The sequence below is a fragment of the Notamacropus eugenii genome, chromosome 2 (genome assembly GCF_028372415.1).
Source record: "Notamacropus eugenii isolate mMacEug1 chromosome 2, mMacEug1.pri_v2, whole genome shotgun sequence".
Lineage (NCBI taxonomy): Eukaryota > Metazoa > Chordata > Mammalia > Diprotodontia > Macropodidae > Notamacropus > Notamacropus eugenii.
The window spans coordinates 75,642,907-75,654,990 of NC_092873.1; the positions used below are offsets into that span (position 1 = coordinate 75,642,907).

Below are 12,084 nucleotides of genomic sequence, written 5' to 3' on the forward strand. Positions count from 1 at the left end.
GCATGAGGTGAAACCTAAGAGCTGTTTTGATTTGCATTCCTCTTTTTATGGGTTGTGGGTTCAGAGCTATGTGTATATGCGTCTTTCTATTCCACCATCTTGGCTCCACTCCTGCATTCCTCTTTTTAAAAAAACAATATTTTATTTCCCCCTCAATTACATGTAAAAACAATTTTTATCATTTGTTTTGTTTTTTTTTTGGTTTTTAAGTTGAGTTCCAACTCCTTCCTTCCTCTCTCCCTGACGTTGTAAGCAATCTGATATACGTTATGCATATGCAATCATGTAAAACATTACCATATTAGTCATTTTGTGCAAGAAAAGTGAAAGAAAGAATGTGGTTCAGCCTGTATTCAGACATCATTAGTTTTTCTGGAGACTGAGAACATTTTTCATCATTAGTTCTTCGGAATTATCTTGAATCATTGTGTTGCTGAACATAGCTAAGTCATTCACAGTTTCTTCATCATACAATATTGCTGTTTCTATGTATAATATTCACCTGGTTCTGCTCACCTCATTTCATATCAGTTCATGTAAGTCTTTCCAGGTTTTTCTGAAAGCATCCTGCTTATCATTTCTTATAGCACAATAATATTCCCTTATAATCATATTATACAACTGGTTCAGCCATTCCCTAACTGACGGGCATCCCCTCAATTTCCAATACTTAGCCACCACAAGAAGAACTACTATAAATATCTTTGTACAAATAGGTTCCCTCCCCCCTTTTTCTGGATCTCTTTGGGACACACACCCTAGAAGTGATATTGTTGGATTAAAGGATGTAGCACAGTTTTATAGCCCTTTGAATGTAGTTCCAAACTGTTCTCCAGAATGATTGGGTCAGTTTAATTTGCATTCTTATTATTAGTGATATGAAACATTTTTTCATGTGGCTGTTAATAGTTTGCCATCAAAAGGCAAAACAAAGCACAGCTTATGAACATAATAGAATATTATTGTGCTAAATGAATTAATGAGTGTGAGAAGCTCAGAGAAACATGGGAAGATATGCATGAACTGATACATAAGGAAGAAGACAGAACCAGAGAAACTAAATGCAGAATTACTAAAGTAAGGTAAATGAAAACACTAAAAAAGTCAGAAATTAGATTAAATTAGATCAGTATGGATTTCAGAGGACTAATAGTGAAACACATTTTCCCCCTTCTACATTTTAGTAGAAAGGTGGTGGGCTATAGATACAGAATGTTCCATACATGTCAAAAAAAGTTGTTGTGCTGGTTGGTTTTGTTTAACTGTCTTTCTTATGATTGAAAATTTATGAGAAGGAAGATTATTGGGAAATAAAGTAAAAACAGTTAAACAGATATTGAGATTGTTTCTCTGAAGCAAGACTTTGAAAAGCCCCTAGAGGTTAAAAGGCACTTAAACCAGGTCATTTAGCTGTCTACTTGCATCATTATTTCAGATGCAGGTTCATCTTTGTGCTGAAGAGTATTGCTGAACCTAGTAAATGTCATCTTAGCCAGGCCTATAGCCAATTCTAGCTCCTATAAGCATTATTAATATGTGGTTTCAGGTTTTTCTGCTCTTGGAAGCCTTACTAATTCAAAATTGTGGTCTCATACATTCCACTAAATTATACATCTTGTATATCTCAGATACCTGCTAGCTTTTTATAATTCTATACTGTGTTCAGTCCAAACTTCTAGAAGCAAGGATCCTGTCTTGAGGGTATTACTAATGTGGGCGTATGATAATTTTGTGGTATAGGAATCTATACTCTTCATTATCTACATATAAATCATCTTTCTCTGGTTTAGACATACTTCTCAATTTTTCTATTGGCAAACCACTGTGAGTGAAAAGTTCTAGTTGTTGTTTTTTTTTTTAACTCCTCCTTCTCCGCTTTGAGATCAGGTTTTAGACAGTATCATCTGCTATCCCCTTATCAGGAATTTTTAGTGATCAATAGAGTCTGGTAATTGACAAAATATTAATTAAATAGTTTTAGTCTTATGTGCTAGTTATCGTTTTATATCATCTCAACTCTTTTTCATTTCATTTAAATGATCTTACAATGTCCTCAATCTTACACTTAGAATTTATTCCTAAGATCAAGTAAATCAACACCCATTAACTCATAATTCCTATTAAATGTGTCAGCTTCCATTTTTTCAATTAGTTATAAACTAAAATTATATTTAGCAAACCAATAATTAAACATTTAATATGCATCATATACAGAAATAAACAATGAAATGATATTTATATGTAAGTAATATGTATCTAATAAAATAAGAGATAAAATACATATGGGAAAGGAAAAAAATCATGTTTCTCAGTTATAGCATTTCACAAAATGGATTGTGTGGGTACTAGTTGGCAACCATATCAACCTTCACCTCTCTCTATCTGGTACTGACTGATTTAATATTAATATCCATCCTGTATTCTAAAGCAAACAAGGCATATGTTCTGATATTTCTTCATAAATTAACAGAAATACGCAATCTTTCTCATTAATTAATTAATTCTGAGCTCCCACTCCAGTTTATAAAAACCAGACAAACTTTTTATCCACAAGCTTTCTCTCCTCTTTCAACATCAAACTCTGGTTGATGTCTGGAAACATAGGCTTAGGTAACCATCAATGTTACTAACTATACAGTTTATAAAAGATAATGGATAATGCAAAAAGTATGTATCAGCTGTAAGAAAAGACACTTCTGGACCAGAAAGCTCAACAGTGTCAGTTAACCACCCTTCTCCCCTCATACAACAGCCTGGTCTGGTGAAGTCTCTTGTGGAGACATCTTTATAGAATAAAACTTAAATTCAGTTCTCCTAAAATATTTCTTTTGACTCTTTCTCCTTGACAGTTAACTCATTCATTCTCTCAAGAAAAAATTTCTTTTAGTCCTTTCTGTGCCTTATATAGTATCTCTCATCATACTGTTCACTCTCTTCAGAATCACAGGAAAACTTTATAACTTTCCAAGATCCTATTCCTTCAAGACCTAGTAACATTATTCATAGTCACTGGTATAGAGGGAATGGGGAATAGCAAGGGAATAAACATTTATTATTTAATAAATGTTGCCTACTATTTGGCAGGCACTATGCTAAGGACTTTTGAAATATCACCTCATTTAATCCTCACAACAACCCTGTGAGGTAGGTGCTATTATTACCCCTATTTTATAGTTAAGGAAAGTGAGGCAGGCAGAAGCTAAAATTTTGCCCAGGGTTATGTAAGAAGTACCTGGGTCTGGAATGAACTCTCGGATCCTCCTGATTCCAGTCTCAGCTCTCTATCCACTATACCACCACCTAGTGGCCTAAGTTACTCCTGAAGACTAATATTGCATATGTACATACATAGTACTTGTTTTTCCATGTACATATAGTTTCTACCCAGTAGGAAGTATGCTCCTTGAAGGCAGGGAACTACTTTGTTTTTATTCCTAGTACCTAGTACAATGACTGTCATAGTAATAGATGCTTAAAAATGATTTCTGAACTGAAGTGAAAGGCCTCTGAGATTGCTTTTAAGAATGAAGTTTAATGGCTCATACTAACATCCTACCTTCACTCCCTAGATTCTTTATACCTCCTTCTTTCAACTTACCTTATGTTTTCTCATCCCTGTTTTTCCCCCAGAACCATAGGCCAGGCTTTACCTCTGTGGTTTTCTGCAGGATCTGCTCCAGGAGGATAAGGAAGTTGTCTGGGTCCCTACTGACTAGTTCTTGCAGGCTCCAACAGTTTAGACACAGCCCAGCTAGAAAGGGAAAGAAGAGGAAATAGGTCACTTATGGGCCTCTTCTAAGTGAGAGAAGGGGGAAAAAGTTAGGGACCCAAAAGCTTCAGACATCCTAAATTCTATCTTAGCACCACCCACCTCACTCTCTTTTCTCATTCCCAAACAACTCTGTACAGAAGAGAAGGGGTGAAGAGTCATTATGGAAAATTTAGTACCCTACAACTTAGATTTTCATGAATGATTCTAAAATTCAAGATAACCTCTCAATTCCTTCTTAGCATTCTGCCAACCCAGTTCTCGACAGACTCTCTCTGGAGAAAGCTCCTATGAAAAACATAAATTTTCTAAGAAAAAGTATACAGCTGGAAATCAAAAGATCTGAGTTCCAGTTCTGGCTCTGAAACTTAGTAATTATGTAATCCTAAAGCTAATTATTTCACTCCATAGAGCCTAAGCTTCCTCATCTATGAAGAGAGATAGAGATAATAACATCAATCCTATAAAATTGTTCTAAGGATCAATTAAGATATTGACAATGTTTAAAAAAGTAACATGAATGCACTATACAAATGTGAGCTGGAAACAATTCACATTTGTGATGGTTGCTCAGTTGTTTCAGTTGTGTCTGCCTTTTAGTGACCCTGTTTGGGGTTTTCCAGGCAAATGGTTTGCCATTTCTTCCTGCAGTTCATTTTACAGATGACGAAACTGAGGCAAAAAGGGTTAAATGACTTGCCCAAGTTCACACAGCTAGTAAGTGTCTGAGACTTTAATTGAACCCAGGAAGGATTAGAGATTACAGAGGTATGTACAGTCTCACTATTTGCCCTCCCCAGAACATTCATTATTGTTATTTCTAATTCTCTTAATGGACCCATGGAGTATAATAAAAGTTTCAAAGATTGCAACTTCAAAACCACTTTGCCCAGTGCCTCCTTGGGTAGATCAAACAGCTCCCCTCTCCTATGACTATAACTCTTTCCACTGCAACAGGAAATTCTGAAGAGACTAGAAACTCCTCTGTGCAGTGATCAGCTAAAGAAACTAGATTTGTTTAGTTTGGAAGAGAAACTTGAGGGGACCTGATAACTAAAGAATTTGAGGGGCTATCACATGGAAGAGGGATTAGTCTGTTTTTTGCTTGGCCCCTGAGAGCAGGACTGGGACCAATGAGTGGAAATTGCAGAGAAGCAAATTTTGGCTCAAAATAAGAATTAACTTCATAAAAATTAGAAGTGTCCAAAAGAGCAACAGGTTGCCTTGGTAGGCAATGAGTTAGCCATCACTGAAGGTCTTTAAGCAAAGTCTGAATAACCATTTGTTGGAGCTGTTATAGGGAGCATTCCTTTTCACGTATAGGTTGCACCAGATGACTATGGCAGCATGATGTATAAACAACAATGGATTTGAAATCAAAGGGTCCTAGGTTCAAATACTAACTGCTACTTACTACTGTGTGACCTTGGGCAGGTCAGTCTCTCCGGATCTGTTTGTCTAGGTAGCATACCAATGGAAAGACAGACAGATAAAACTCTTTATCAAGTGCTTACTATGTGCCAGATAATTGCTAAACATTGGGGTTACAGATACCAGCAAATAAAACAGTCTCTATTTTCAAGGAGTTTAATAAGTTTAGTGAAGTATAATGAAGACAAAATATAAAGGGGTACTGGTTGGGGGCTAGGAAAGAAAGGCACTTGTTTGTGGTCATGGTGAGGAAATGGCCCTTAGAAGCCACTGAATCCAATCATCTCATTTTACAGATAAGGAAAGTGAGGCTCAGAGGTCAAATGATATGCCCAAGACCACACAGCTAATAGGTATCTGAGATGAGATTTGAACTCAAGTGCTTCTGACAGCAATTCCAACACTCTACTAACCACTCAACCCATATGCCTCATCCAATGTTCCATCTAACTCTGGTCTAGTGTTAGGCTAATTGTCAGGTCTCTGCTTCAGTGGAGGGCAGGCAGGCAAGTAGGTAGGGGCAGAGGTCAGCCTCTAGTGCTTCCTTGCTATGCTAGCTTCAGTATAAACCTGGGCCAAGAATTCTTGTAGTACCGCACTTTGCTGGACCCTTCCCATATACCTCACCCATGGCCAGGGCCAGGGGAAACATATAAATGGTGGTTTTAGTTATGGGTAACTCCACCAGATATAGAGAAGCCAGAAGAAAGCCTCTACCACCTTCCCTATTTCCACAGGCAGAATGGTCTAACTTCCCTTTTCCTGCCTTTAATGTTGATTTTAGGTTTTTAAAGGATCTGGTAACAAGGATGGCAGCTGACGCTTTGCTGTTTACAAAGTATTTTTACCTACGTGGTTTCAATGGATCTTCCCAGAGATCTTGTGACTAATGCTAGTCCTGTACCTGTTTTGCAGATGAAACATTTGAGAACCAGAGCAGTTAAGGTACTTACTGAAGGTCACACTTCTATTCCAGAGCACAGCCACAATTCAAATACAATTCTGATCTCAGAACTTGTGTTTTCCATTGCATCACAACAGCCCAATGATATCCACCCACTAAAAAGCTTCAGGATAGCACAACCATAGATACTACTGGGGTCTCTCTTAGCAGAAGCTCTACCTGGCACAGGAGCACATCCGTCCCTGGGGTCCCCAGTTTCCCCATCCTGGAGAAATATGAGGCCAGCCCTTTTGGCCTACCCATTTTCCTTCCTCTATTTTATTATCATTATCATGCATATCTTCATAAAGACATCTATATTTTCACTCACTAGGTAGTACCTCCTTTTCTCTCAGATGGGAGACAAAGGTATTCTGTACCTAATCTGGGGTTCAAAGGCAGGGGAAATGAGGGCTACAAAGGGCAAATAATGTTTTATGAAAAGTAACATGCAAATTCTGGTTGCGCCAAGCACCAAAGGATGCTAACTTTTTTCTCTACATGAAAGGCAGCCCACTCTCCCTTCTTCTTGTCATGACTGTACATTTACTAAACCAAGAGGATGAATATTCTCCAAATAAATGTACTGTTGTGATCACACAAGCTTGTGGAAACCCCATTTCTCCCATGACTTTTCAATGAACATTTTTTTCTAGGCATTTTGTCGATAAGGTTTTCAGTATCCTCACCCCTACAGTTTCTTTCCTGAGGATCTCTCCTTCCAGAGAAAGCACTAGGAGGGCAGCTCAGAATAAGAGCATGAGAATGTGGAAGGGAAAGAGAATGAACAGAGCATTTCCAGTTTCAGCTCTTTCTGATTTGACTCACCCCCTTACCCAGTATTGGTGAGACCTCAAATAGGAAACAAGGCAAAGACAAACTCTCACTTTTTGTGTGGCCTCCTTCCTTCCTATACAAGTACCTGTCCAGGTGGCGGTGCCCCGGCCAACGCTGAGCCCATGCAAACACCGTTCTAAGGCATGCTGAATCCTGTCCTCCGTGCATGTCGTGGCCATTGATTGCATTCTGAATCATTGCCTAAATGGAGAAGAAAGATTTCATTAGAAGTTCCTTCTCCCTGAGGACTTTTGTTGTCAGAGACCCTACATTTACATCAGCCAGGCTGAGGCTTCCTCAGAAAGAATCAGGCCCCACAGAATGCCCAGACTCCATAGCCAGATGTGGTATCACAGGGTTTCCTTTTTCCTTTCTCTTTCTTTTACCACGAATCAAAAGGTGTAAAGGGCAATGTTCTCCATACAAGTTTGTGCCCTGAAGATCAGAGCTTGTAAGTTCCTTTAGGACAGGTACGTGCCCTAAGAAGATGCTCATCCATTGGGTGATGGTTGAAAAAACTGTGGTATAAAAATGTGATGGAATTCTATTGCACTATAACTTTTATAATTCCCATCAGCCACACTTTCACTCCAACATAGACATAAACTCAATCATACCATCACACAGGTGTTCCATTTCCTTGATCAAGACCTCTGAAATTCCCTTTTTCTGAACCTAACCTCCATTCCTTCTCACTGCTCCTCCCTTCCTAATCTTGACCCTATAATGACTGGTTTAACTACTGTCTTCTACCCTACTATCCTACTATCTCTCATTCCTTGCCAAATCCCAATCCTGGATTATACCCCCTCCCCCCAATCTGTCTTCCTTGGCTTCTAATCATGTGCTTCACAATGTCACTGGAGAAAGTTATATAACTGTGTTACCTATATTTGTAGATAACATACAAATTTATGTTATCTAATCTCAACTGGGCTGTTACTGATGCAAGGCCATCCTTTTATTCTTTTCTAAGGCTCAGGAGAGAAAGTGAGGCTGGTGACTTTGCACAGCCTTCCCTCACTCAAAACAAAGTCCAGTGCAAATCATGTCATCATTTCTCTGATGTCATGGTCTTCTTCCAAAATGAAGGACGAACACAAATTGAATCGCAACCATACACTCCAAATATCCAACCTTTCTCTCCTTTCCTCAAATCTCCCAAATTCCCCTCCTTGCCTCTCCTCAACTTATTTCATACTTTAATAAGCAAACAGAGGCCACTTCCCTCTTTTCCCCAATTCTGCTTCTCAAAATTCCTTAATGTCATTTCCCATCTCTTCTTTAACCCAGTTTCTGATGAACAGGTAGCCCATTTTCTAGCTAAGGCAAACCTCTATACTTGTACCCTTGATCCCATCTCCTCATCCCCTTTGGAATCTAGCTTTAGCAAACATCCTCTCCTCTCTATCCTCTCAATCTCTTCCTATGTATTACTTCCTTCTTGGCTGATTATAAACATGTTGTTTTCTCTCATTCTAATAACAAAACAAAACAAAACACCTTGCCTAATACTACCACCCCTTCATGCTACTGTCCTGTAACTCTTACATTCAAACCCTTTAAAAAAAAAAAGAACCATTTTTGTGACTTTATCAGTCAACTGAAACTACTCTAATTAATGACCTGATAATCACCAGATCCAGTAGCCTTTTCTCAGTCCTTACCTTACTTGACCTCTCTGCAGCATTTTACACCCAGCATTTTGCTGGGTTTTTGTGATACCATTCTCTCCTCATTCTCCTATTACCTGTCTGGCCATTTGCATGAATCTCCTTTAATTTTCTATGTCCTACCTCCTACCAATGTCTTTCCTGAGTAGTAATACTTTTAGATACCCACATTTTATCAACCAACTTGGGTTCAATTAAGTAAATGACCCCAACTCCACGTCATTAGCCTTAGTCTCTTCTGAGTTCAAGTCCTATATCCAAGTAGATGTCCCATAAGCATCTCAAATACTACATTATGAAAATAAAACATTCTCCTCAAATGCACCCCTCTTTCTAGCTTCCCTATTTCCGCTGAAACCACCATCCTTCCAGCCAACCAGGTCTATCATCATCAAGTTTCTTTTAAGCCATTTTCCACAATTCCTCATCCCCAGTATCCAATCAGTTGCCAAGTCTTATCAATTCTACCTTTGCAACATCTATAAATAATTTTTGAGGGTAACATATGCTTTTGCTCTCTATTCATTTCTCTCATGACCCTTACTCAGGCCCTTATTACCTCTCATCTGGATTATAATAATAGACTTTTAACCAGTTTCCTGTATCTCCCCTCTTCAGTTCATCTTTCACATAGTCACAAAACTGATATTCCCAAAGCACAGATCTCATTATGTGATTTCCCTTGTTCAAGAAGGTCCAGTGGTTCTCTACTGCCACTAGAACAAAATTCAAAATCTTCAGTTTGGCATTTAAAGCCCCTCACAATCTGGCTCCAGTCTATCTCTCCAAGCTTATTACACATTGTTCCCCTTCACATATTCGTCAATTTGGATTATTTGCTGTTCCTTATAACATTCTTTATGCTTTTTTGATGAGGTGCTTGGACTCCAACCCTAGGACCATATCTCTCCCTAGCCCAAAAGCCATACCTCTGCCTATAACTCACGAGTGGGCCCCAGTGACGCCCACAAGTTGTAGAATTTTCTGTAGAATTTTCCTTGTATGAACAGGACTATCTTGTACCAGCAGAATTATCATGTATGGATTCCCACAGTTACCATATACAATCTAGAGGTCGAGCTATAGATGTTAACTCCTGAAGTTATCTTGTACAAACCAAACATTTTAACTACCACTCCCTAATCCCACCCCATGCTACCTAATCTGCATACTTGGCATACCATTCACTGAACTTTTTCTATATAAGCTTTAGATTCATGTCCATTAGGTTGCAAGTGCCCTAAGGAGCTCTGCCCACCTTATTATCATTACAATAAACTTTTGCCACTTGACTAGAAGATTGCTGGAGTTGGGCTCCCTGCACCCCTAAAACCACACCACTTTTCATGGTGATATTCCACTCTGCTTGGAATGAATATGAATGAAAAAGGGGGGGGGGGAAGCATCTCTCAAGTGCTTAATTTGAGCCAAGACTGCTAAGCACCAGGAAAACAAAACAAAACAGCAAAAATTACCTTCAAGGAACTTACATTCTAATGGGAGGAAGGGGAGGATAACACACACATAAGTGAGTAATAGCCAAGGAAGCGAACATTATACAGGGGCATTAAACACGTCCATAAAAGAGTACAAGAAAACCCTATCCAGAAACCACAGTAAAGTTGATTTAATCATGGCTCCTTAAAAGTTGTTTCATTCTTGTCTTTAATTCTGGAGACATCTGAAACTCAACGTGTCCAAAATTGAATTCTTTCCCGCCAAATCCTCCCCTCTTCCTAGTTACCCTTACCCTGTTACTATCTAGGGTACAATCATTCTCCCACAACTTTGAAATCATCTTCAACTTGTCACTCTCTCACTCCCCATATCCAATCTACTGCTAATGTCTGTCTAGTTTACTGTTGTAATATCTCTCATACATTTCCCCTTCTCTCCTCTGATAGTGCCATCACCCTGTTGTAGAGTCTCTTGCCTAGTCTATTGCAAGAGCCTGCTGATTGGTCCCCCTGCCACAATCTCCCTCCACTTTAGTCAGCTGCCACAGTGATTTTCCTAAGGTGCACATCTGATCATATTATACCCCCTACTCAATAAACTCTAATGATTATGTCACCTCCAGGATTAAATATAAAATCCTCTGTTTGATATTCAAAGTTCTTTATAACTTGCCCATCCCACTGCCATTCCAGTCTTCTTATACTTTAATATACACTATAGTAAATACATACCCCTCCAAGTACTCTGAGATCCAGTGACACTGGCCTATTTGTTGGTGTTCAAGTACGCCTCCAACTTCTGACTGTATTTTCAGTGGTTGTCCCCCATCCCTAGAATATTCTCCCTCCTCATTCTCCACTTCCTGGCTTCTCTTGTTTCCTTCAAAACCTAGCTAAAACCCCTCCTTCTATGGGAAGCATTTACCCATCTCCCTCAATTCCAATAACTTCCCTCTATTGGTTATCTCCAATTCATCCCATATATAGCTTAACTATACCTAGTTGTTTACCTATAGTCTCCTCCATTAGACTGTGCCCTCATTGAGAGCAGTGATTTTATTTTTTCTTTCTTTGTATCAGTACCTACCATATAGCAGGTGCTTAATAAATGTTTACAGATAGACTGACTAACTGACTAAAGATTTCATAGGACTGGTGAGCAGGGACTCACCTCTTCCTGACCTTCACTATAACCTCTACTTCTCTCTACTCTTCTAGTATAATACAATTTCTCTGGCTTCCCTTCCCTTTCTTGCCTCCATTGACAATACTAAGTCTATGGCTGACCAGTTCAATCATAATGTCTTGAATACCTTGCCCTCTCATTCTACTTCCAGTCACACTCAACCAAATGCTAACCCTAGATTCCTCCCAACACTTGCCTTCTCCTTTTCTATTCCACACTTCTGAATGCTCTAGAGAAAGGTATGCAAACATACTGATTAGGTTCACTAAAAAGTTTTATTATCTAATCTCTACTGGGCTCAAATCTGAACAATAATTCTTTCATTCTCTCTTAGCTGACCCTCTATCACATTCCCTATCATGGTTACTCCAAATTTCCTCTCTCTCTCCTCCCCCTTCTCAATTAGCCTTTATTTAGAAAAAAAAGAAAAAGAAGCCATTTATATGTGTTCTTTCTTTTTTAGAGTGTGAGCTCCTGGAGAGCAGGAAGTTATTGTTCAGTCGTTATCAACTCTTCATAACTCAATTTGGGGTTTTCTTAGCTAAGATATTTGAGTGGTTTGTCATTTCCTTCTCCAGCTCATTTTACGAATGAGGAACTGAGGCAAACAGGGGTAAGTGACACAATCAGTAAGTGTCCAAGGCCAAATTTGAACGCAGGAAGAGGAGTCGTCCTGACTCCAGGTCTAGCACTCTATCTACTGTACCACATAGCTACCCAAGGAGAGCAGGTATAGGCTTAATTTCCTATTTGTATTCTTAGAACTTGGCCTACTGCTTTGCACTCTG

General features: G+C 38.9%; 1 protein-coding gene across 4 annotated transcripts in view; it reads right to left on the reverse strand.

Moving 5' to 3' along the window:
- The window catches only part of PIK3R5 (phosphoinositide-3-kinase regulatory subunit 5), a 94,518-nt gene that overhangs the window by 38,796 nt on the left and 43,638 nt on the right, over nt 1-12,084 (reverse strand). For 2 of the 4 annotated variants that reach the window (XM_072641054.1, XM_072641053.1), the window contains exons 2-3: nt 7,066-7,181; nt 3,651-3,751 (exon numbers count right to left, since the gene is read on the reverse strand). In XM_072641054.1, the coding sequence (XP_072497155.1) occupies nt 3,651-3,751; nt 7,066-7,168 (204 nt within the window). In that variant the 5' untranslated portion in view covers nt 7,169-7,181. Of the gene's footprint in view, nt 1-3,650; nt 3,752-6,048; nt 6,105-7,065; nt 7,182-12,084 lie in introns of those variants that run through there. The other 2 variants (XM_072641055.1, XM_072641056.1) reach the window with 2 other exon arrangements.